Here is a 26,879-nt window from a genome sequence, read left to right as displayed (position 1 = left end):
GTTCATATATATAATATGAAATTAGCTCATAATATAATATGAAGTTCATATCTTGTATTATTAGAAACGAATTTGATATTAGGCATATATTCTATTTTCTGGGCAAATAGCCTGTATGACAAAACAATGTTATAAAGAAATAAGTATTTTAAATCAGTATTCTACATACCAATTTAACTGAGACGCGACAAAATTTAAAAGCAAGCTCAGTTCATGGCCTTATTTTGCAAAATAGGAGCAGGTACTTTCATTAAATCACAAAGATGATTTCTTATGGGTCGAAGTTCAGATACTGATTGTTCCCAGTCAGTGACATTTAATTCAGTCAAAATTTTCATTAAATCTTGTTCTGGAAGATCCATTTCTTCCCCATAAAGAGTTAAAGCTTCATATGTTCTTAATGCAGCTACTTTCCGTATGCATTTATATTTATGACAAAGAAAAATACTTAACTGACAAAATGCTCTTTTTGCAACTGGTCCGTGTATCTGTAAAAACTTGTTATTAGTTCAAGATCATTTTATTATTTTTAATACTAAACATTGGAATATACTAACTACCTGTAAGAGCTGACAAAATACATTTATACTGCTAATTAACAACTTAGTATTGTTCGTATTTTTTATTTCTTGTTTAAGCAGTATTAGAATTTGTTCTGCAATTTCATTTTCAAAATCATCAAGAACGACTTGGATACAACCGGAACTAAGTAGGCGATCTAAGAAAGCTAGCATTGATGTAATCATTCTTTCATTTTTGTGACTTTCCTCAAAAATATTTAAAATTTTATAGCATAAACTTTTGAGACCCAATTCATCTAATTCTTGTAAATAAGAAAATAGGGAAACACTAGAATATTTAACCTGAAATGAAAAATCGAAAATGTTATACAAAAGATCGAATATTAAACATAATATATAATTCATTATATTTTCATTATAATTCCATACCAAAGATTCACTTAAACCACCAACACTAAATATAATTCCACGTAGAAGATTCATTGTATAAGGAGGATAAGATAACATTTTAATAAATCGTGGAAAAGTAGCAGATTCCATTCGCCATTCTATATTTTCTTTACATTCATCATAAGGAAAAATAGTTTTTAATTCTGCATGATATGGAATGTTTGGTAAAAGTGGATCATTATGAATAAGAGCACTGAAAACAATTCCGGCTTGCGCTCGAATTCCATCAATTCTTTCAACAGCTTGTTGTGCAATTCCTCCAATTATATTTGCCATTAAGTTTTCATTTAATACAGAAAATAATTTTGCTTGTGATACTAAGTTTGTTAACATCTGAAATTATTTAAAGAGTTTTAATTTAAGTAAACATATGTATATGTAAATATGGGATATTGAAGATATTTTTACATGTAAACCAGTCATTGCTGCTTCTCGTACCCAAGCTCCTATATCTCCACGGCTATCTATAGTATATTCTTTCAATGCCAATAAATAACAATCATATAAGTTGTGAATATATATACGCCATTTATCTAAAAAATATAAAACATCATTTAAACAATATGTGAAGAATTAATTAATTAATTATTCTAAACTCCAATTTAAGAAATAACAAACCTGCTTCTTTTACTCCCAGAGTTTGACAAACCATTATTAATGCATGAATAGCTTCTTTCCTACTTTCTGCCCATTTTAAAGAACTTTCTGATATTTCAGTACATTTAATGAGAGCTTCTATTATATCTTTTACTCTTTCACAAATTATAAATAAAGGGAAATAGCCTACAAAAGAATTATTATTATTTAATAAATAAAATAAATACCATATTATGTTAAAGGTCATAATTGACATAATAGACCTAACTTTACGTATACTATGAAATACATTATACAATACCTTCCACAATAAAATTTTTAAGAACGTTTTCACATTACCTATAGCCTGTGCAAAGCCTATTCGAACAAGTTGATTACTTGATTGTAAATTATCAAGGTAACGATTAATAACAATATTGCGATCTTGATTATCCATGTTTGCATAGTATTTTCGGAAAAATTCTGTATGTGCTTCAGCAGCTTTCATCTTTACTACAGATACTTCATGACCCAAACATTCCTCTAAAAGATTTTGCCAGTCACCTTCAAAAATAATATTTTTTTATTTACACTGTGTTTAAATAATATAATATATAATATAATATATTGTAATGAAAATATAAAAAGTATTTACATATACTATCACAGAACATTATCAAATAGGAATTAATATTTTGTTTTACAATTTTGTTATAGATGGTTAACACTTTATGAGTCAAACTTTAATTATATTTTCAGCATAAATTTATTAATTGTTGTACATTTTTATGAATATTATATAATATTATATATGTTTTTATGTATGAAAATTTATAATACAAGATATCAAACTTACAAATAATTTCAACGGAAATTGGAAAATGAACAATAGAGCACTTTTTTATGAGCACAGCACATGCTTGTTTCATTAATTCTCCTCCTAGACCTTTGAATTGTCCTCTTTTCCTAAAAATGTTAACTATGTTTCTGACATTTTCCACAGCTGATAGTCCAATTATATCTTCAATTTTTTCATTGCAGCAATTATACAATGCTTCCAAGATTTCTGCAATAGCCAATACTGCACCATGTCTAATATTTAAATCAATAGAATTTAACATATCTAATAAATTTAATAAAACTGTATGCTTAATATAATTAGGATCAATAGATGTTAGATTGAAGAGGGCTTTGGCTGCAAGTTCTCTAATTGCTGTATCCCAATGTGTAACTTTTCTTGTAATCAAATGATCAATCAAAGATTTTGTATACTCTTCATATTGTGCAATTTGTGCACTAATTTTTAAGTATGCATGATTTCTAACTCCAACTTCAAAATAATCAGCAATTGTAAGTATCTCTATTCCATGTGGAAAATTTCCTTGTCTTCCTACATTTTCTTGGAATGCTGCAGAAGCAGCTCTTCTACAATTAATTTCTCGATCAAAACAAGTAACAACTACTAACATAGCTGCAATTTCTTTTACATATGGTTGAATTATATCAGAATCATATGCTCTTGGAAATGACCAGCAAATATAACATGCAGCATCTCTAATTAAATATCCAATTGAACCATAAGCTCTTGGTTCATCAAATACTAAGGCTTGAAGGACAACTGGTATCACATCGTTTAGACGATGAGGAAGAAGAAGACCACGTCTTCCTAATTCTGCTAATGCCAGACAACCACCATGCCAAGCAGCATCCGATTCACGACCACAAAGAAGATTTAGCACAAATCCTACAACCTCATCTGCTAAATCCATTGGCAATCTTGCTGTTATTCTACCAATTCCTTTTGCAGCAGACCACCGTATTGTAATTGCTTTATCTCTAAGACCTTGTATAAGTTGTTCAATTATATCTTCTATTGCTGATGGAATGTCCCGGTCATCATGATTCGATGAAACATTTTTAATATCCTCCATACTTTCTATAATGTTAGAGTTAGTATTAATATTAGGATCTAGACATATAGGTCTACTAGTTCTTTGATATCTCCATGGAGCCAATTTTGTTCCTAGTAACACCAATCCAATTCTTTGTACAATTTTAATTCCAAACTTCCGAATAAGATCTGCAGGATTATCATTCAGATGAAATTCTAAAACTTTATCCAAAATCATTTGAATATATGGTTTAACATCTTCTCTTGCACTGTGTTTTAATATAGCTGCTATAACTGCTAATGGACCATGTCTCAAAGGATCAGTTTCTACACATTGTAAACTCCATGTTATCATTTCTTTCAAATACAACTTTTTTACATCTGATCTTGATAAAAAATTGGCAATTAGAAAAACTGCAGCTACTGCACAAGCGTCCTTTGATACGCAAAATAATTTGCATATTTTCAATATTCTAACTATTATTGTTTGCTCTGAATGAGTATCAGAAACTTCTAAACGTGAGAGTGGAAATGGTATCTTTGAAATTATAGAAAGCCAAATTAAAAGTACATAACGAGTTTCCCATGTCTCCACATCATTTGGATCTTGTTTTTCTAACATTCGTAAAACAGGGAAAAGATCTGCTACCTGTATCAAATTAAATTATATATTTGGAGATTAAAATATAAAAGAGAGAGAGAGAGAGAGAGCGGGAAAGGGGGAGAGAAAATGAAGTTAAAAAAATTAAAGCATCTGCATACCTCATGTGGAAGGTATGTAACAATCTTCTTGTATGTTTTAACGGACATAACAATGAAAATATATTTAAAAGCATTATGCCGCATAATTTCCGTAGAATTTTCATCTCTGATAATACCAATCAGTGGCTGTAGAATATCATCCAAATAAGGATCTAGCAATTGCCTTTGATCCTGATATTGTGATAAGATAAAATTAAATCGGTCTCGATTCTTTTCAATAAGGCTCGGAGAAAGATCCACCTTTTTTAGTTCAGTAATTAAAAAAGTCACTTCGTCGATTTCTTTAAAAGCACTAAATCCACAACCAATTATTTCCGATTCTGGACAATCATTTAACACCATTTTTTTTATTCGTCACGTTTCGTGTTATTCGGAAAAACGACTACGATCAATTACAATTCATTCCTATACGATTACGTTTACGTATGACAGCCCAAAAATATGAAGAACAGATTCTTTCGAACGATTTCACGAAAAACGATGCTAAATGGCGCATGCGTGGCTGTACAATAAACCTTTTATGAGTTTATGTAGCTTACACAAATATCCAATTTGTATTTATTTGAGACAGTTTATTATAAATAATGGAATGTCTTCTTTAAGAATATAGGGTTTCTAAAATAATGTTTCAATTAATCATAAGGTCTAATTCGAAAAAAATGTATGACCTGAAAATTAATAACATTTGATAATTACATTATGAAAACGATATTTGCTAGTGATACAATATCTGTGCAATAGAAACTTTGTATGAAAAAAATGTTATTCTATATTTTTGATCTATTTTTTTCATATAGAATCACCCTTTTTCCAATTATACCACTAGTTACAGAGCATTCTATACATATGATTTGAAATAAAATAATAGAATTATAAAGTAACATTTTTTCCATGTTTTAAGGTTGTGAGATCATTTCTGAACAACTTTATTACTGTTAATTGAATTTATTTCTCTGTCAACAAAATGTAATTTTGAAAAGAATTAAAAGTATCAGGTAAAAAACTCATTGCCATTAAGTGGTCATGTAATTTTAATTTTGAATTTTACATTATATATATATAGTTTCTATAAGAATATAGACATTAGTTTGTAGCAGCAGTATGATTAATTATTTTTTGTCATTAACAGTTTTAATAATAGGTACTTTAATTATAATAAAAGCTGGTTTAATTTTAATGATAGTCACTTTAATTTTAAATATAAACTGAAATGAAATTATTTAAACCATTCATATCTTTTTGTATTTGTTAAACCAATTCTGAGGATATTTATTAACAAATGTAAAAGATAAAATAAAGTTGTAATAGAAGCAATTATACTAAAAATATATATATATATTTTAGATATAATAATAAACTTAAAAAATTTGAATAATTTCTAAGGAAATTATATTCAGTAATGATATTCACAGTAAGTTTGTAAATTATTAGAATAATACGTTCTAACATTCATACATTTAAAAAATGTAGAACAATGTAAATTATCACAGTAAGTCAATTTTTTCATTATTTACATTAGTGTTATTTGTTATTATATATTATCATGTTTTTCTGTCGTTATGTCTATAGAATTTGTTAAGTTAGTTTATAATATTTACTAAAAATGCTATTGTCATAATTATCATTATTATTTTAACTCATATATGTAGAATAACGAATAAGCCCATTCTGAGATTTCGATGCATTCTAAAAATTCCTGTGACATAACCTGTTATGAGCAATGTACAAATGAAAGAGTATAATATTCGTAACTTATTTTTGATTTTACAAATTCATCAAACTATCATTGTACGTAATTATACTGTATAATTGATTACTTTGTAATGTTCCATGTGTAAGAAATGTTGAAAAGCAAGTAAAAATGTTTATCCGTGAACTGAAAGCGCTACTTGGTACCGTTTCATCAAAGCGGTGGTAGAATCAAGAACTTCTAGGTTTCGGAAAAATGGAGGTCGCAGCTTGATCGAAATCGTGGATCCACCTCGTTTAAGAAGAGTTAAATTGCGTTATTTTTTTGTGGGATAATACAGTTCTAATACGTTTCCTTGATTCTTGGTATTCTATTTTATTTATAAATTCAAAATCTATAAAGTAAAGACCGATTTTTACGCAGTAAAATGCAGGAGAGACGGTACATCTCTATTGTACGCTTTTCTCAATATACTTTTAAATCTAAAACTTTTACTGAATTTTGAAGTATTCTAGTTGTTAAGAAAAATAATACATGTTCTTTTTAAACCTTAGTTTTCATATATAATTCTGTAATTTTGTAAATAACATCTTCAATTTTTCAACTATATTTATTCTCATATTGTTTCTTCTTTAACACATCTAATTTTCTTGAATTTATAACTAGTTGTCATAGTACGATTTATGAATTTCATAAACATTTTACTTTGTAAGAAATTTGATATTACGAACTTATATAATTTAATAATGTATTATTCATTGCAGTTTTAACAAGATAATACGTTGGATATACAACGCTCAATACAAAATGAAATCAAAGACAAAAGCTAAAAAATCAAATGGGAAATTTGGGAAAGTTAAATTTTCTCCTAAAGGAATTACTTCTGTAAATCCAGACTTATCACAACTACATCCGCCTATAGACATAAGTGATTCGACTTTATATCGTGTGAGCAAAATTTTAGAAAATGGCAGTGATGAAGTTAGATCTATTCTGGCATATGAATGTGATTTAGTATATGAATGTCGCATATGCCGAAGCCTTTTTAGAAGTTTGGTCAATTTTATTTCTCATAAACGTGTCTATTGTAAAGAAAAATTTGATGTTACATTTGTTAGAGACTCCTCCAACGATTATGATATAGTATGTATGATATAGTATATGATATAGTATTTTAATATATTTTTATATAAAGACAAGATTGCTTAAAATTAATATTTGAAAATGTATCTAAAGATTGCTTAACTAATATTTTGATGGAATCTAACTTTGATAAAATGAGTCATATGGCAAAAACTAGATAATAAGATGTTTAGATGATTCAGAACCTTATCTGTCTTCAAAATTATGTAATATTTTCAATTAAAAATATATAGAATATTAGATAATGCATTTTAAATTTAGAGTTATAAAATATAAATAATCTGATATAAACCTAATATTAAGAATAAAAGGAATTTTGTTTTTATATAATTGCAATATTTCGTGATAATATTGGTGAAATATCTCATTTAATTGTTGTTTGAAATACCGTTAAATGTTTTAATTTGGATATATTTACTTAAGACTAGATAATTTTAATTAGTATCTAATCTATACATATTCGAGTAGTAACAATATTTTTACTTAAAGAAAATTTTTTTATTTCATATACATAAAGAAAAATATAATATAAAATGATCATTCTACATAATACTTACTACAACTTGTTTTGTAAATTATCTGAATCTGTTATATTTTTATCAAGTTGTCACAATTTATCTTAGAAATAGAAATGCATATGTATATTATGTATAATATATCATATGTGTATATTTTTATTATGTATAATATATTACCTGTACATATATAAGTATATATATGTATATGCATATGTAGTATATGGATTGCATATGTTACAGACTTCTATGAATAATTTAGACATACAAAAAACGCAGGGCCTATTTAAAGAAGGATGTGGAAATGATCGAATTTTAAGAAGTCAAGCTTGCAAAGAAAAGGAAAAGAAGGATCTCACCGCGATTGTTAATACGCTGCAGAAAAAACAAATAGAAAACATACAAACAAACACTCAACGATTATGTTTGGAGACTGTACATTCAAATTCATCGGCAGTATATCAAACTGTTGAATCAGTGTTTTCAACTGAGAGTAATACAGATTTAATGAAAGCACAGGTATTTATAAATAATTATAATACTTGCAAATAATTACAAATAGAATTAATTAGAGCTATTTAAATTTTGTTCCAATACATTAATGATTTATTAATGTCTCAACCAAATAATATTTAGGTAACAGAGCTAAAAAATATAAATGAGAGGACTGTAATGTTAGATCTGAATGGCCAAGTCTTAGAATTTAGTCAAAAGTTGAGTGGTAATACAGTAACTCAAGTTCGTAATAATGAAGAAAGTGATAAGGAAGTTATTTGTCCTATATGTATGTTTTTATTATTTTGTCCATTATATGCATAATAATACTTATTCATCTTAAATTGTAATTGCATTGTTGTTTAATTTTTAGGTTATGCAAAATTTTCAACGAAAAAAACATTAACAGTTCACACAAGGACACTACATACATCTCACAGGTTATGTTACCCATGTCCTTGTTGTTCTAGTACATTTGCAAATACGTGGAGTGTTTATAGGCATCTCTTTAAAGGTGTGCAAAAAGTATTATAATAATATTTTTATTAATTCCAATAATTTTCATTAATGATTATGTAATTAAATTTAAGTAATTTTTATAACTTCTTGAGGAAAATAATTGTAATTTTAATTCTTTTACAACTGCAAATGAGATATATCGCTGCATGGATGAGATACCTTGCGTGTCTTTATTAGGATGCTGAATGTCTTATTGGAAAATTTGGGATGAAACGTTGACAAAATGGTGATTGACGTATACATTATATTCTTATAAATAAATGCAACTCTAAATGTTGTAGTTAGAAACAGAGAGAGCTGCAGAATATCAGAGAGAGTCTGATGATTAACATTCAATTGTAAATACCGACATAAGATATTTCCTCCGTAGCATTGCATAAATATTATTGCAGAATGAGATATCTCGTTCATAGCGTTGCGTAAGCGACATCATTATGGTGGCGCATTTCGTCTATGGTGTTGATAAACGATATTGTGGTAACCAAATATCTCGTCGGCAGTTGCGAAAGGATTAATAATAAGGACTAAAAATTCTACAAGAATTAATTTTTTAGAAATTAGAATTCTTTTAATGAAATTTTTAAATACGTAATATAGTTCATAGAAAATCTAATGAACAAGTGAGGAAACTCAGATCACAAATTCAAGAGAAAGCATTTATTAAAGATACTACCATTGCTGAAGATTTACAAAAGGAGGATGATCAAAAAAATTTAGTGAATAGTGCACTAAGGGATAATGAAACACAGGTATTTTGATAATTATAGTTATATCTTTGTCTTTATTGAAGTATTGTTAATATAAAATACATTATTTTAATAGGAATGGATAGATCAGTTAGAATTGGATACAGAGTTACAAAGATGTGGTGGATGTGGAAAGAGATTTGATAGAAAAGCAGCGTTATCAGCTCACTTGCAATATTGTAATAGGCGTGTTGCAGCATATGAAAGTATAACTAAAGACAAAAAGATCAATAAAATTCCATCAAATGATGTTTCAAATGAAAATACTAATGAAACATCTATTCGCGTGGAAGCAGTTGCCAGTTTAAGTAAAGCCGACTGGGATATGTTAAATAGCGAAGGATTAGTTTCACAAAATGTATCTAATGGAAATGTTGCAAGAATTCTTACAAATGGAGTACAAGAAAACTTGGTGAAAGACAATCTTTCTTCTGCAAGTGATGTTTCTGACCCTTTAGAAATTGTGTATACTAGTATAAACAAACATAAAGCTAATATTGGAAGCAAGAAACGAAAAAATAAGGAAAGTACAAAAAGATTGAATAATAATGCAGGTAAAAACAATATCTCATATTTTATACCTATAAGATTTAAGATGTTATAGTTTATACAAATATATTTTACAAATCTTTTTATTTTGATTTTTGTTTCGGCAAAAAGAATATAATATATAAAACAAAAAGTATGTTATTTGATATATTATATCATTCCTAGAAAATATTGCAAAAGGCATATCTGTAGAAGCGAACGTTGGGCATGACACAGCAACTGAAAAACTGGATCATGTATTATCAATGGAAAAGAAAGTAGCTTCAATAGTAAACTTTGAGAAGCTTCAGTGCCTTCCATGTAAACGAAAATTCCCTTCTGTGCATAATCTAAGAAGACATGCTGCCATTCATATTGGATGGAATCGTTATCAATGTAGACTTTGTGACTATAAGTGTTTCGTTAAGTGTGATTGTATAGCACATTGCAATAAAGTTCACAACGCTCAAAACAATCGTGTTGTTATAGATGAAATGATCACTCAGATACCAGATGACCAGTATTTGTGTGGTCAAGATATTACGTCGAATATAACGAATTTAGAACAGGAGATTGATGCTCCAGAAGTTGTAGAAGTTAACATTACACCAGGAAATATGGGATTAGATGTTAAAATGAGAGAGAAAGGGACGAATGAAACAGAGACAAAAATAGTTGATAAAAATTCAATAGTAGTTCATGAAAATGGTAAAACTCAAGAAACTATGGATAATGGTATTAAAGAAAATAATTTGGGAGCGGATCAAGATCTTAGAAAAATGGTGATGGAAGTTATCTTTGGATCTTCTGAAGTTCACTCCGCAAAACAAACAGGTGTGAAAGAAACTGAACACTCTAGTTCAAAATTACAAAATAAAGGGGAAGGAGCACAATTTAAGGATTCTAATTTAAAGGAAAGTGCGTATATGCAAGACAATTTAAGACCCCAGCGTCCTATTCGTAACAAAATAAAGCCTCTAAATAAGGATTTCATCTACGATTTAAAGGAGGTCACATTTCGTAAAGATTCTTTGATCGTGAAATCTTTAAACAAGCCACTTGCCAAAAAATCTCCGGTACAGGAAGACGACAATTTGGAGAAAGATTTAGACCAGCCGTCCAAGCGTTTTAAACCTATAGAAAATGAAGAAATATTAATTCCTTGTGCAAATAACTCCATAGTAAACGAATGCGAAATTGAACTCAGTAGAGGTTTTAAAAATAGTTTTACTGTTTCTCAGTGCCGCAATTAGTAAACATTGTATCATAATAGAGTCTCCATTCAGTCAGCAATATATTGTTTAAATTGATATTATTCATCTTGATGAACAAATTTTTAGTAAATTTTTAAACTGTATTCTTCACAAATACATACATACATATATATATATATATATATATATATATATATATATATATATATATATATATATGTATGTATGTATGTATGTATAATGTATATTTGTCCATTAATGTTAGTAAATTTAAGATATTTAAAAATATTAAATATTTTCACTTTTGTCGTGCATTAGTAAGAATTTAATTCTTCAACACATTATTTTCTTAATTAATCCGAAATTTTTATTTTCTGCTATATGTAGATTTACTTAAAAAGTTATCTAGAATATGTAATAATAAAAAAGAAAAGATAGCAAAATGTAGATAATAACACATTTTTTTATGTAATACTAGTTATATGAAGAAAAACATTATTAAAATTTGTAATGTATTGTATGATAATTCATACAATATAATTGTTGTTTAACGCAGTCTAATTATTTTGTTTTGTTTCTTTCAGATTAATTAAACGCAGATATTCGAATAAATTTATTTTAGATTTGTATGTTTATTGTGTTTTAAATTATTACAAGCATTCATAACTATTTTTGGTTTTTATAGATTAGGGTGATATTATTTTTTTAATTTAGAACTGAAAAATATTCTAAATAATAATAATTTGTGAAAACTATTAAGGAATAAATATGTCATATATAATTTCACGTTATATATAGATAATTTATATGCTTATACAATATTAATAAGTTATAAATATATAGAATAATGTAAAAATAAGCAGAAAAATTCTAACATGGGATTAAAAAAACATGGATTATTTATAAATGTGTACAAATAGAAAATGATTAAAAAAATAATCTTGTAAAAATAAATTATAAATATATGTATGTGATGGTTATAGTTATAATAAAATATCTGTAATAGCTTTATTGGATTTTTAATATTTTATTGATTAATAAATTAATTTCATTTGTAACATTATGCGATGATAAAATAATAATTAGACAAAATATGTAATATGTATCATGTATAGGCAATGTTTGGCTTTTCATTTAAATTTAAATGTTATTAAATTAATTTTCATTTAAATAATTGTTTACGTAGACTCATTTGTTATTTGAAAGTTGAAAATTAAATTGATCAGAAGAGTTGTTGAACAGTTGACGGGTGTTTTAAATATACATATTTAGCAGATTAGGCATTTAAATTTTGAGTTAAGTCTTAAGGGTCCCCGGGACAACAAAAAGTTATTTAAAGCAGGTCCGTAGTAAACAAAAGATTAAGAACCGCTTGTGTATATATTTACGTAAAGGCGCGAAAACTTTCAACGGTATGATTTGTTTCTGTTTGAGATGCTAGCCACTGATTAGTCAAGAGAGCTCCTATCACAGCAAAGTTTCCGCCATTGGTAGAAGAACTACCGCGACAGGTACCTGTGGTAGATGCGCGGCAAACAGCATCGAGAGACAGCGTTTCTTTTTCTGCTCGTGTCAGTGTCTCGAGAAATCTGTTAGTACGGATGACGCCGGTAAAATTATTACAATTCGATTCTATTATCTTTACAATGGTGATAAACAGTGACGTGGTGTGAAGTGTATTATTTGCGTTAACCTTCTAATTTCCTGGAACCTTTTGCTGAAGGATTTTAGGCGCGGTATCGTAAACGTAAGTCATCTGTTCTTTTGCTTCTTTCTTTTCCTATATTCCGTTAAGTATCACTTTTCATTTTTAAATTCCCACTAAACGCGAAACTTTCGTTCAAGTGTTTTCTACATAAAATCTATATTAGTCTATAAAGCGATTTATTAATATTAATTTTTGTTCCTGTTATAAACGTGATTTTTTTTGTGTATTTAGCATTTCATTTGTTTTCTCGTAACGTTCATGTGTAATATGTACGACTACGAATAAAAATGAGATAGTCTTTCGTATCTGATAAATTTTACGGAATTTTTTAATAGAATTCAAAATTAAACCGAGATTAATATACGTTAAGAATAATATAAGCTAAAATATCTGATGTTACAAAAGTATATTGAGTATATTGAGTATATTAAGTATATTGATTGTAAATATATCGATTCTTTTTTTCTTATTACGTTATCTGTTTATTACATTACTTACAAAATTTGAAGTTTTCGTTTATTTAAAGATTTGTTGTTATTTTCGTTAGCGACCATTTTCACAAAACACTTTAAATTTGATTAGAACAAGCTAATTTAATAAAGACTGAAATATAACCAACAGATGAGTTTAACAATAAAATCTTATTTCATAATTGATTCTTTTTATTAATTCTCTACTACATGTAATGTATATGTGAATAAAGTTGGTTTCCAACCATAATTACATTTTTATATTGGTTAAAACATATACGTATGTAGTTTTATTAATATCAGTTTTCATAAATAACCTTTCTCTTATTATTTGTATTGTTCTGCTTGGTTATTAGTTTTCCTATTAGTATTTTACAGCATTATAATTTTCTCACGAAATTTTACTCCTATTTGTTATACTATTTTACGTGTTTAACCAAATTTTGTTAGAAATGAGTGGATATAAAAATATTGGCTTCCTTGGAAAACCACGTGCATTCATGAAACGTAATGTTTACTTTATTTCTTTTGTGTAATATGTCGTAAATAATTTATTAATCGAATTTTGAAATCAGAATTGACTATCTTACATTCGTTTTGTAACGAGGTGTACGACTTTCCCTTCTTGGAAATTCTCTCCTTTCTTTCTATCCTTGTCTTCCTTGTCCTACCTTCCCCTTCTCTTTCCTTTGCCTCTTTTATACCGTTTCTATATTTACTTTTTGATAAGAGAAAAGATTTTGTATAGTATCTGTTCGTAATCTTATTCTTCTAACAGGTACCTTATTACGTTTGTTTGTTTGTCTGTTTGTGTGTGTGTGTGTTTTAAACAAACAACATTAATACATCGCTGAATTATTTTCATTATTTAATGTCTCAGTCATAATTTATAATTTCCTAATTTGGGTAAACTTTTCCTCTGGGAATTATTCGTCTTTTAATTCGTTTTTCTTCCCTTTTTTCTTGCATTTTCTGGTAGTGCTCGATGAATAAAGGCGAAATGCAACGGTTAAGTTCAGCAATCTATTGGTTCAAAAGTTGCACGTCTTTAAAGTTTGGTTCTCCGGACGTATTGTACGGCTTTATTCAACGCGATAATTAAATATATAAATTAAATAGATAAATTAAACGATAAATTTTAATATCTATTTAGATACTACGGACTACTATGCTGAAAACAGAATATCGTTCTATCATCGATATACGAATCGATTTGTCAAATAATATATTTCATAAGGTCTTCTCATAACCTTTATTATTTTAAAAAACATATGGTAAATTCAGAAGCCAGTCAGTGCAAGTCGATTAGCATTAAAACCGAGATGAACGAGATTTTTACAAATTGGTTGTAAAAAAAATAACGATGCTAGGAAAGATGTGAAAAAGGATTTTTATTATAAGATAACATACGGATGAACTTAACTGCGAGAGAAACAAAGGAAAACCGCAATGACTTTTTAAAAGAAATCAAATTGAATGAAAAAATTGTGACCTATATCAAATGTCACTCACTGTCGTTCTCTGCATCAAGGTTCGTTAGATTTGCCTTTGAGGTTGATGCTCGCGTTTTTTGAAAAACTTTGTTGTCGTTGAAAAACTTTGGTAAAATGGATGGTAATGCAGCGGAATATAACATTGTAGGTGAAACGTGTGCTTCTTTTTCATTTCTTTCACCGATATACGGGTCTACGGGTCTACGGGTCTATGGGTCTGGATATGGTGGTGGGTTTTGAACGACATTGAGCAAACTCGAAGGCCTTCTTTTTGACACCGGCATCACGTTGATCTCATAAATTGAAAAATCATTCTGCATTTATATTATCTTGTCTAATTAAACACATTTATATCACTCTTCTAATTTCTTCTCTGCAACTATTGCACTTACTATTTGGTACTTTGTTTTTTGTCTTTTGATAACCAGACTTTCGCAATATGTATCCCCCTCTACCTCATATAAATTTCATTATATGAGATTGAAAATATCCTCGATTATTTTATCTTATACTTCCGGATGTTTTTTTAGTTAGTATCTAAGAATTAGAAAAATTAAAGTACATAATTAAGTAGAGAAATATCTGTTTGTAATAAGAAATATAGAAGCTATATTCCACCGTTACTATGTATTATTAAAGTAAGACTGGGAAGATGAAAGTAAAGCGTATTTTCGTAAAAATCGAAATTCCGTCGCATGAAGATCAAGTGGACGAGTTGAAGAAAGAAAGTCTCGGATAAAATCTTTCACAGTGATACCCGAGCAATTAAACGTATTTGTTACTTACTTGTAATATATGATATATTGGACAAGGGATGAATAATAAAAGAAAAAAAGCTACTCTTGTGATGAATTGTGTTTCCATAACAACACATAGCATGCACTTTGCACGATGTCAATGCCCTCGTCATGTTACGTGCTCAAGCTCGTTCGAACGAATATAATTGGACTACATATTTTGAGAAAGTGGTGAAAGTCGATTTTTTGAAAAAAATCGAGAAAACGAAAAACCTTCCTATGCGTTTATGCGAACTTTTTATTTATTTACTATCGATGTATAATTTAAATGTCTAAAACATTCGTTTGTTTCAATTAATCGACATTTCCTTACTATACGGAGTTAATATTATCGTTTGTCTATTTTGAAAGTAATACGACTCCATTTCCTGTAATCTGTGTAGCCTGTCCAAACATTCGAGGAACCAATAATCAAAAACAAATGATATTTTCAGATTAAACAACAGCATTTTGTTTTTTAGTGTTCTTACAATTAAACGATTAAAGCGTGAAACAATTCGCGAGTAATATATCAGAGTAACTTCTTTTATCTTCGTGTTGATCCGAATTGGAAGCGAGTTAGCCCCTTGGATAGGGGACGTCGATCGGAACAGGTAACGATCGAAAGGAATAACGTTCAGCGAATAAGCTGGCTGCTGCAACATATCCCAAGCGAGACTCATTACGACGATAAAACAGTGTGTGGCCTGCCGTTGTCACGCGGTAATTTCACAGAACGTCCTCCTTTGTCGGTGCCCCAACCACCGCATCTCGTCCAAAGACACATTTTTTCTCGATGGAATTGGTCACTCGCCCGATAGATAGCTCAAAGTTATAGAAAGCAACGTCGAATACTTTGAACTTTGCTTAAAAATTTGCATTATTCTTTTCTACACCCGATACATACTAGGCAAAAATATTTATAACGTTATTATATACTCTATACATTTTCTACATTTTCTATCGTACGATACATTTTATTTCCATATCCGTCAATATCGTATTTATATACATATAATCGTATAACACATTACATCATGTTTATATACATTAAGAAAAGAATTACGTACATTTCAAGCAGTATGCTGGCTACATTTCTAACTAATTTTGCGAGAAATGGCAGAGCTACAGCGCAAAAGCATACTAGCTAACTAACATACTGAGTTAAGAAAATTGGCTCCAACAGGCCTTGAACATCTGAGACCTCGGATGCCCCTGGAACGTCTTCTACGCTATAACAATCAACAATCCGGTCTCTTCTTCCGTTAATATCTTACGATCTATCCTCGTACTGACAACATTATAATTGTCTTTATATAATTTACAAACGTATTACGTTACGTTTCGAACGTGTCACGTGTCACGCGTCACGCGTCACGCGTAGTTTAGTAACCGCTACGATTTATTACCGAATATATTCGACGAATATATATATACCGAAGAATTTCACCACTCACTGTCACGCTTTTGTTCATCCTCATTCTCAATCGCTTCTCCTCTTCGTAAATATCGTAATTTCCACGAACCTAGGAAGCACGGAATTTGTCTTTCCTTTCGTTCTATAATGTTGTCTAACTAGGAAATCCACGGACGACGGGAGACAAAAGTCAAGTTTAGAAAGGCAGAGAGAGTATACAGGGTGTGTTTCGTAATACGTGGGATCCACTCGAGGGCAGTGGACAGTGGACAGTAGACAGTGGACAGTGGACAGTGGACAGTGGATAGGGGAGAAAGGAAAGAAAGGAAGAAGGAAAGAGTTGGCGTAAACGCGTGTTCAATTTGACCTTATTTCAAAGTTATTATCGCTTCTATGTCTCGATAACAATCCGTACTTGCTTACCTTCGCAGAAGGTGCTCGAATGGCTCGGTCTCTCGAGAGACAACGTCCGTGAGCAAACGTAGGAAGAACGTGCTTTTTACCCCGTTTGGCGAGCAACGATCTCGCTGTGCGATGCTGTGAAGGTAGAACATTTGAAAATACTAAAAACGTAATTTGACAAATCTGAAAATGCAAGATTTTCACCAAGTCACACGATTTTTCGACAAATAAATTTTTAAGTTAACGACACGCTGTTTTTTTTTATTTCTGTATCGGCGTAGTTGCCATTTGTTGGAACAATGTTTCAAGAGTCAAAAGCGAGTACGAATATTTTGTTGTCGACAAAAGCGGAAAGCAAAAACACGCTTTAAGCGGTAATAAGTACTTGGATCGGAAAGTGGTTTTCGTTCTCGTGAAACGTTATATGCTCGACTGGTTGGTCGTATTAATGGCTATTTGTTCGGCATTTAATCTGTTTAATTTTAGCGGTTCAACGAGTTTGACAACTTTCGACGATGACGCAATAACGTGCCTGCAAATGTATATCGTATCCTCGTTGCATAATGCACGCACGTATGCAAGCCTAGAACGCGCTTTTATACGAGAAATCTAACGTAACGCTCGTAACGATTCTGTTTACAGCTTTTACGCATAGTACAAAGGGAATCTACGACACAACTAATACCCTTGCATCGTTTGTACTAAGCGAGCGAACGAATAATCCAAATTTTTCAGCGCAACTCAAAGTTTACTTGAAAAGAAAAACATACCGCAAGCCGTGGGATCGAGGAATTCGTTCGTCGTTGCTCTCTGTAACTTTGAGCCACTTGTTGGGTAAGCGATAAAGTGTCGCGTCTTTACACGAGATCCGATCGTCGGGGCACCTACGAAGGAGGACGTTCCGTGAAATTACCGCGTGACAACGTCAGGCCCCACGTGGCTTCTACGGACAAAAGACGTCATGACGAGTCTTGGTTGGCACGTCTTACAGCAGCCAGCTTATTCGTTAGACGTTGCTCCTTACGATCGCTGCCTATTCCGGTATTCGCTTGCAATTAGCAAATCGGATAGAAAATTGAAACTTGTCTGTTGGATCCTCTTTAAAAACACCCTACCTCAAAGTTATAGAAAGGTACATTGCACGGCCGTAGCTAAAGCGTATATCGTTACGAAATATCAATATCGTTGTTAAAATACAAAATACGGAGATTATAGTAGGTTGTAGGAGAGACACAGAGATAGAATAGAGATAGATAGAATGCAGCGGGCGTAAAAAAGATGTGTAACCTTTTTGCGAGTAAGCAATTGGCGAGGTGGCAATTCTCGTTCGGAGGACGATGACACGTGGAAAATTAGGTCAGCAGACTCGATTATACCCGACCAACGGGTCGCTTTTCTTTTTCTTCGATACTTACTCTCGTTACTCTTGGCTTTACCCTTGGCGGATTTACAGTTAAAAATGACCGTGTTTCGCGTACTTTGTTCGTCCGTACTATGTAACCTCCACTATACGAATTAATGGGAAGACGTAACTCTTCGGACGAGGGAATTTTCGGATAATGGAAGCCGCGTCTCTCTTTATAATTATTTTTCTTTTTTCTTTTCTTTTTTTTTCCTTTTTCTTTTTTCTTCCTTTTTTTTCAGCATAAGCAATCGAAACGTCGACGACGATATTTATACAAATTTCAAAACTTTTTCGTACAATATATATCCAGATACTGTGTCGTACCTTCGTCGCTGATTTATTACCATTGTTGTACAACAGATAGTACATATTTATTTCTCAATTCAGCTACAAATTTCTTATTTCTCGAGTAATTTTCAATTACGTGTTTCTATTTTTGGCTTAGTTAATTACGAATCTTCTAACGTTGTAGATTTTTCCAATTTTTCAAATACTTTCACGCCTTTCTCTAACTTTCGAAGCATCTTTTCTTCCCTTTCAATACGACGCTTTATACGACACGTTTCCACTTTGATGCCGTTATACGCATATTATACGCATATTATACGCATATTAACGCGTAGAATATTAACTTGGTAGCAAAATAATAGAAAAATAATAGAAAAGTAATAGAAAGAATGATAGAAAGGACGTGTGATAGCGGAGGACACGAGCAAGAAATATTATAATAATAATATAATAGAAGTTTGCAGCGTTGTGATCGCTAGCCCCCGTGTGTGAAGCTAGCCCCCGTTCTTTAAATCTCGTATTTGTTGTTTCCATTGGTCCAAGTTGTTCTACGTTTGCTCTAGATCGTTTCAACTAGATAATCGTTTATCTCGAAAGTGTAGGATTTCGAAGCTATTACATGTACTGATATACAAGTAGTTGAAAGGGAACGCGAGAGTTTGAATTTCGTCGCGATGATGTAATTTTTTATGAATTTACTCGTATAACGGTGTATCCAAGTTGTAGTACTCCGATGCGAATAGACCATCGTTAACACGATTAATTATGCAAAATTCTCTTCTTTGTACGAGCTTCGTGAGAAGCAGATAACACACGAGAATACGTTTACGAACGTGTGTAATTACCGCGAACAAGCGTAATTTAAAATAACGTCTACTTAGCTTTTCTGAATTTTGCAGATTCCTCGGTTTATTCAAAAGAATATAATTCGATATCGATCATATACGAATGACGGAACGATCGGACGATTATGTCGTTGCGTCTTCTTATGCGTCTTCTTATGCGATATACATACGTACTCGTATATTGCGTAACGTTGTTGGTAAACTAATTTGATAATAATAATGATTCAGTAGCACGATATTATTAACCATGCAAACGCCTTATAACCTGTGCACAGAGTGCGCACGATATCTACGTAATAGGAAGCACGAGCCAGAATATTATAAAAGCAATCTTTCTTTCGTAAGATACAAGTACGAACATTGTTGATAATTAATATGACGATATATAGGGTAACTGCGTCTAATATGGAACACTCATGATTTTAACACTCATGATTCTTCCCCGAAAACAGAAACACGCTTCTTTCTTTCAACATTTATCCGCCCAAAATCCTTTTAACCGTTAAATCGCACAACTTTTCTAGCAGATTTAATTCGGTAAAGTTGCATTCCTTTTGTGACTGCTAACGTCTTAATCCTACTTCCAACGCCTCGGACATCGCCGTTGTCGCTATATTCGTGTTTCGATTTCGTTATCCATTATTATACACGCAACACTAGTCGTGTCGATCGTGGCCGATCGTGATCGATCGTGGTCGATCTTGGTCGATCGAAGAAGATTCGCCGCGTTGAAGCGATTTTATCGGATCGGCGTTATCACGACCACCGAATCCTACGGTACGGTACGTTGTCAGACGATGCGGTTCCTAATTTTCCGAAGCACATTCTTCATGATCCCGATGAAAACGGCGAATACGTCGCACCCACTTTTCGTTATAACCGCCACGTTAATTACCGCCACGAAATAAATACAATTCCGTATCGTCGTCGTTAGCAGCGTCATTAACGCGTTCCATATTACGTACGACCGACAACGTGATAAATTTTACAAATATATATCTCGGATAAACGATCGATTCTGGCCTCATGGTTGGATTTTTAGTTAGCAAGAAACTATCGGAAAATATCTTTTACTTTTGTTTGAGAAAATATCGAAAGATATTTTTCAATCGAACGATCATCGGCGTCACGCATCGTCGGTAATAGAAGATGCTTTTACGTTACAAGCTGCAGCGCAAAGATAGGAGAGCTAAAGCGGACATTCGCAGCGGGACCGCGATGTAACTCGGCCTAATAGCTTCCTGATTATTTCGTGAGCCGCTCAGCTGATTTCCTCTGCCTTCTGCTGCGATAGTTTCATTCCTCGTTGCCATCGGGGCGATGAGTTATTTCTTCGCGTTTACGTTTGTGTTTGCGTTTGCGTTTGCGTTTGCGTTTGCTTCGGATTATTCCCTGTATCTCTACGCTTTTTTTCTATTATGGATCTTAAGCGATTTACCATTGCCTCGTTTCTCCTGCCTTTCACTGTTTCCTCCTCGCTCGATACGCTAGGTTATATCCCATAGCAATTCTCTGGCGAGCGTTTTAACGTACCTATTTCAATTTTACGAGGAAAGCATTTTCTCTTTTCGTCTTCCAACCAGTGTCCTCTCTAGATGCTCTAGATGTTCTAGATGCTGTAGATGCTCTGCCCTTCCCACCGTTCGTATATATTTATGTCTCCTCTTATCGTATCTGATGTTTGTGATTTTATCGTACCGCGCCTAGTATTACTATTCTTTGTCCCTTCCAGTTACAGTTTTAACTATATTCCATCGTTGCAAACGTTTCGCTCCTAGCTAACACACACACACACACGCGCGCGCGCGCAGAGAGAGAGAGAGAGAGAGAGACCCATACCTTCGATAAAACTCTCAACTGTCTCGCGTATTCGGGTAACCGGGTAATTTTTGTATACCCGGGTGTCCTACAGGTACCCTTCGTGCACGTCGATGTACGTACGTCATTATCGAAGCTGGTTTAGAATAGTTACAAACGGTTTGGAATCGCGTGCCAATACTTTTGTCCACTGTACGTATACCTACTACGCGTGTGCAATACTATATACTTTACGTTACATGCGTTGCAGTCGTCGATACGTAAACGCTGTAACATCGTGATTACTTTTGACGAAATACGGGTCCGTCTTAATAACATCGAATGCATTAACGCGTCATTCGTTAGATGCTGTATTCGACTATGAATGCAAAGGACGTATTCTTAATTAACAGAAATTCGTCCTAATTCGACCAATTTTCGCAGCTCTTTGTTTCCCGCCTACGATGATTTCAACGACGAATACGTCGTCTTAATCGAGCAACTAGAGAACGTCTTGTAAACGTTCTGTATGACGTTTAATTTCTTCTGTCGTAAATGCTTCGTAAAATTAGAAAAAATATTTTACAATACGCGCATAGCATAAAAATCAGTTTACCGATAGCGAGGCTAACGTTCGTTTACGATTTAATGTTCAAGTAGCACGCGTTATGATATTCTTAATTCAGTACGCAAGAGTACCGAACGATATTTTCTTTTTTTCAGTTACAGATACAGTTTCAGTCTCAGTGAATGAACGAGGCTAAAATGGGCTGTGCTTCGCAGTGTGCCAAGTATTTTCTATGTTTCTTCAATTTCGTTTTCTTCGTAAGTATTGTATTCCTGTATGACGTTATTTCCGCATTCCTTATTGCGACATTATCCTACATATATTTATCGTTAATTCGATTCCTAATCAAAATATAATTTCTCCCTTTATTTATTTTTAATTTATATCCATTACCTGGCAGCAACCACTCGATTTAAGCGAAAGTCGTAGATACGACCTGTTGATTTAACACGGCGGCCTACTATTAACCTAGTTAGGTTACTGCTACTCATCCGTCCAACTATACTTAATTCTTATCTAACTATTTAAGTCTTCATCTAGTTACTAACTATTTATCCAACTATTATATAATCGCTTAACTCTTTGCCTAACACCCCTAATATCCTTTCCACTTCTCTTAGCCAGTTCGCAGCTTTTTCCTTCACTTTCTCGCTAACTATTTCCTCTATACCGACCGACCATCGTCCTCTCTAGTTCCCTGCACTCTCTCAACGTGTACTCGGAATTTCCAAATTCGCGTCACCGCGACTTCGCAACGTCTTCCCTCGTCGTCTCTTTCCTTCGAATATTCCTTCAAATATCTGCTAACGACCAATTCAAACGACTGTTTAACCACCAGAGCTAACGATTTCAGCCGAATATCCGAGATACTTGCGAGACTTCTCGCAAGACCGAGATACTTCTCTCGAAGGGATTCGATAGGGATTCTCACTTGCCAGATCCAATTCGTTACGACACCCTGTACTTCTAGATTAATTCTTCTCTCCTATCTCGCTATACATCCTGGCGTGGTAGAAAATTAATTGAATTTTCATCGGTTTTGTCTACAGGTAGCCGGAGGGGCTGCGTTGGCGGTTGGAGTTTGGCTCTTCATCGATAGCAATTCTTTCACTGATCTCGTCGGCAAACTCGATCAGTCGGACATTTTGGTAAAGTTTTAGAACAATTCTCTCGAAACAGAAATTTTCCTTTTAAAAGAAGCAACGAAAAGAAAGAAGAAAGGAAAAAATCTCACTCGACCATGTTCAAGTGATGTTGCCAGAATATAGGGAAATTATTTGATCGAACGATTAAAAGAGAAGACAATCGGTAGTAAGATTATTTGTAGTAATAGGATATTTTTTACCGATTCACGCTCCGTTGATTGCGACACGAAAGCGTTGCCAATTAGTTAACTACCGAGAAGAATATATCCGGCACTTTCTACTCGTAAGCTCTTATCGTGTACAGGTTTTCATTTTCGTTTCCTCGCGCTCCTCTACTTACTATAGATCGTTCGCTCCTAATATAAGCTAGCTATTCTAAATGAATGATAATGAACATAATAATATAATAATATTGTTAATAATAATATCGTTCGCCGATTAGATGTATATATTTATTTATAGCAGTGTTATCGAATTAATTGTCGTTCGAAGGAAGCACTGTACTAACAGAGATATAGTGTACATAGTGTTACTAGAAGAGTAACGATCTTTCTTTACATAAGTGCAATTTTCTTCCCTTTGTTTTCTCTTTGTTTTTTCTTTCACTCTTTGTTTTGTTCTCAACGTAATTTTTCTAACTTGTATACTAAGAGCAACGCTTACATCACTATATCGCTATACATCACTATATATATATAATATATTTTTACTTTCAATTACCATAATATCATCCTATATTATACATTATATATTATTTATTATACATGTATACATTATTAGAACTATATTATAATATGTTTGAATACCTAGACAAGTCGTATAATTTGCTCGCTCTCTATCTAAAACCAAGTATCTCTAACGTTTGATTTTTCAGAAAATCTACAATTTTCAAATAAACTCAAATAACTCAAAACAAATATTTCAGATCTTACTAAAAGTTTTTCTATAGCTTTATATTTAGTATGCTGATTTACGAAAATTTTTATTTCAAATTTTAACAGATAATTCGATAGTACGTTAATCATAGAGTTAAATTCAATCATTTTGTTCGTAGAACAAAACGGACACCGACGTCATCAGGATAATATCGTACATCTTGATTTTGGCGGGAACGTTGACCTTTTTGATCAGCTTTTTGGGCTACTGTGGAGCGATGTTTGAATCTCGGTGTCTTCTTTGTGTCGTAAGTACTTTTGTAGCCGAAAGAAAGAGACTTTAGTGTCACACGATACAATTAAGTTTTTAATTATAGTACGGTGTTCTTATTCTCCTCGTTTTGATCCTGGAATCTGTTGTAGTAGGTTTGGCTTTTGGACTTAAAGGGGATGTAAGTTTATTTCTTTCGTCGTATTGTTAGTTACGTAAATTCCAATCTTAAATAGAAATTGATATTAGTCTGTTCGTCGCAATTCTTTCAGGCAGAGCAAAGTACACGAGATTTTCTCAAGTCTACGATCAAATACTATGCCAGTAACATCGATAAAACAGAGACAATCACAGTGACGTGGGATGGCATAATGACACAGGTTGTTACAAATTTGCTTGTTTGATTAATTAGGACAAATTTATAGACTTAAAATGCTTAAAAAAAAATGCTTAAGCGCAAATAAGTTTTAACAAGCGGATTTACATACATTAACCTGTTATATATGTTTAGCTTCATTGCTGTGGAGTAGACAATCATTTGGACTTCCGAGAGAGTACAAATTGGACATCTACAGATAAAATTCTACCTGAAGCATGTTGTATAAAGGAAAACAATATTTTGAAGGATCCATCTTGCCCTATCAGTCCTACTTCCAATAATTCTTATTATAAACAGGTTGGAAAATACTTCGATTAGATTAATAACTTTATAATTCATTTATTATAAAGGCTATTTGAGATATATAAAAAGCTGTATAAATATTGTAGGGTTGTTATAGAGCAATAATGAGGACGATCGAAGAAAATGCGGCTATAGTAATCGGCGTTGCGACTGGATTAGCATTTGTCGAAATCCTGGTTATTATTTTAGCTCTGCACTTGGCATGCTGTTACTGGCGTCCACAACACGGTAGGCTTGCACTTCTCACTGATTGATAACATGAATATTTCATGAATATTTTATGAATATTTCGTTTTACGAATATTACATCCGATCAAAACAACTCATATATATATATATATATATATATATATATATATATATATATATATATATATATATATATATATATATATATATGATAATCATTTAAGAAAACAAATTTTTCTCCTCTAGTACGATTTGAAACGATTTGAAAAAGTTAGAAAGGTTTCTTTAAAACATTCAAATAAATACATTCTTTTAGCTTGCGTCGACGTATCGTCGAAAAATGCTTGGTGAATTAACAGCAATGAAAATATTCTATTTATACCTTTACTGGCTTCGAAAGTTAAGTGTTTCGCTAAAAACGAATTAGTTTTCAAATTAATATAAGCTTAGTGTAATTCTTTTCTTTTATCCATATATCTATGGCAACGAATTTTATTCAAATTGAAAAGAATAGAGGATAATTTCTTATATTAATAAAATTATCAGTATTACTACAAATGTTGAATAAATTGGCAACATTTAATATTCCAATATGTCTATTATTAAAATTTTTAATTATATATACATATAATCATATTTTTAATAACTATAATTAATATTATATCATTACATATGATATATTTGTATTATTTATAAGCTCGTATATAAGTCAAATTACAAATTAACTAAAAGTCATCGTATTCCGAAAGTAAATTTTCTATACTTATATCATAGCATAATAGTTTATTAAAACCTATATACTTTTGTATCGTTACGATTTTTGCCGATAATCTAATGATAACGAACTGGAGCAGTTCACGCAATCATTTGTCGTCAGTTCATATCGCGCACAAAACATTTTCGTTTACAGTTTTAACTTGTTGGTGTTGCTGTTGACCACATGCATTAACAGCGAGCTCTTCGTACCTTCTTCTTGGCTACTTCCTTCATAGAAGTGAAAATTGGCTTAAGCTTACTTACTACTCGAAACTAGGCCAGAATACGTGTTCGTCATCTACTCAATTATATTTTATTACTTCTCTAAAAATATTCGCAAAAGTGGAAATGTTTATCGAGTAATATTTTCTATGAATATTTCAAATATATGTATCATAAATATACATTTTAATTGGGCTAACAACAACTAAAAGGTATAAGTACAAAAATTTCAAATGCAATTGTTTTGTTTTTTCAAGCAGGACGCTCGATAATTTAGCTAGTTGTATAATTAGAAAATTAATCTAATTAGTAAAAAGATATTGTTCATTTTTTAAAGCAAACCAGTACAAAAACAAATAAAGAGTTTAAAAGCAAGACACTACATAAAAATTACATATGCTTGCGTTGAACTACTTTGTGTGTGTGTGTGTGTGTGTGTGCGCGCGCGCATGCGTGAGAGGGGGAGAGAGAGAGAGAGAGAGAAATATATATATATACATATAATAAAAAGAAATATATA

At 31.7% G+C, this 26,879-nt stretch overlaps 3 protein-coding genes and 1 long non-coding RNA gene across 8 annotated transcripts; 2 read left to right on the top strand and 2 right to left on the bottom strand.

Moving 5' to 3' along the window:
- Positions 1 to 169: 169 nt before the first annotated feature.
- LOC117239053 (tubulin-specific chaperone D) lies at positions 170 to 4,750 on the bottom strand. 2 transcript variants are annotated; one of them, XM_033504322.1, is made up of 8 exons: positions 4,201 to 4,750; positions 2,404 to 4,087; positions 1,908 to 2,111; positions 1,590 to 1,754; positions 1,410 to 1,504; positions 951 to 1,304; positions 561 to 863; positions 170 to 488 (listed from the first exon to the last, which is right to left on the bottom strand). In XM_033504322.1, the coding sequence occupies exons 1-8, from the start codon at positions 4,540 to 4,542 to the stop codon at positions 207 to 209; spliced, it is 3,429 nt and encodes a 1,142-aa protein (XP_033360213.1). In that variant the 5' UTR covers positions 4,543 to 4,750; the 3' UTR covers positions 170 to 206. The 2 variants fall into 2 exon arrangements, with proteins under 2 accessions (XP_033360213.1, XP_033360212.1); XM_033504321.1 differs by having other exon boundaries at positions 1,380 to 1,504; positions 4,201 to 4,542.
- A 975-nt stretch (positions 4,751 to 5,725) lies between these two features.
- On the top strand, positions 5,726 to 11,204 carry LOC117239055 (zinc finger protein 800). Of its 3 annotated transcripts, none has more exons than XM_033504323.1 (8): positions 5,726 to 6,331; positions 6,655 to 7,033; positions 7,792 to 8,067; positions 8,185 to 8,332; positions 8,417 to 8,557; positions 9,160 to 9,311; positions 9,385 to 9,862; positions 10,023 to 11,204. In XM_033504323.1, the coding sequence occupies exons 1-8, from the start codon at positions 6,318 to 6,320 to the stop codon at positions 11,087 to 11,089; spliced, it is 2,655 nt and encodes an 884-aa protein (XP_033360214.1). In that variant the 5' UTR covers positions 5,726 to 6,317; the 3' UTR covers positions 11,090 to 11,204. The 3 variants fall into 3 exon arrangements, with proteins under 3 accessions (XP_033360214.1, XP_033360216.1, XP_033360215.1); XM_033504325.1 differs by having other exon boundaries at positions 5,727 to 6,344; XM_033504324.1 differs by having other exon boundaries at positions 5,730 to 6,331; positions 10,050 to 11,203.
- Positions 11,205 to 12,543: 1,339 nt separating this feature from the next.
- Positions 12,544 to 26,802, top strand: LOC117239062 (tetraspanin-1). 2 transcript variants are annotated; one of them, XM_033504335.1, is made up of 9 exons: positions 12,544 to 12,797; positions 22,375 to 22,476; positions 23,269 to 23,367; positions 24,419 to 24,547; positions 24,617 to 24,691; positions 24,783 to 24,890; positions 25,022 to 25,186; positions 25,279 to 25,420; positions 26,292 to 26,802. In XM_033504335.1, the coding sequence occupies exons 2-9, from the start codon at positions 22,402 to 22,404 to the stop codon at positions 26,315 to 26,317; spliced, it is 819 nt and encodes a 272-aa protein (XP_033360226.1). In that variant the 5' UTR covers positions 12,544 to 12,797; positions 22,375 to 22,401; the 3' UTR covers positions 26,318 to 26,802. The 2 variants fall into 2 exon arrangements, with proteins under 2 accessions (XP_033360226.1, XP_033360227.1); XM_033504336.1 differs by lacking the exon at positions 12,544 to 12,797 and adding an exon at positions 17,366 to 17,459.
- Positions 14,605 to 18,162, bottom strand: LOC117239063. The gene is made up of 2 exons (XR_004494341.1): positions 18,087 to 18,162; positions 14,605 to 17,451 (listed from the first exon to the last, which is right to left on the bottom strand). It is a non-coding gene; the product is annotated as an uncharacterized LOC117239063 (long non-coding RNA).
- Positions 26,803 to 26,879: the final 77 nt, after the last annotated feature.

Source organism: Bombus vosnesenskii, unplaced genomic scaffold, assembly GCF_011952255.1.
Source record: "Bombus vosnesenskii isolate JDL3184/JDL3185 unplaced genomic scaffold, Bvos_JDL3184-5_v1.1 scf7180000013883, whole genome shotgun sequence".
NCBI lineage: Eukaryota > Metazoa > Arthropoda > Insecta > Hymenoptera > Apidae > Bombus > Bombus vosnesenskii.
This window is presented reverse-complemented; position numbering and strand designations above follow the sequence as displayed.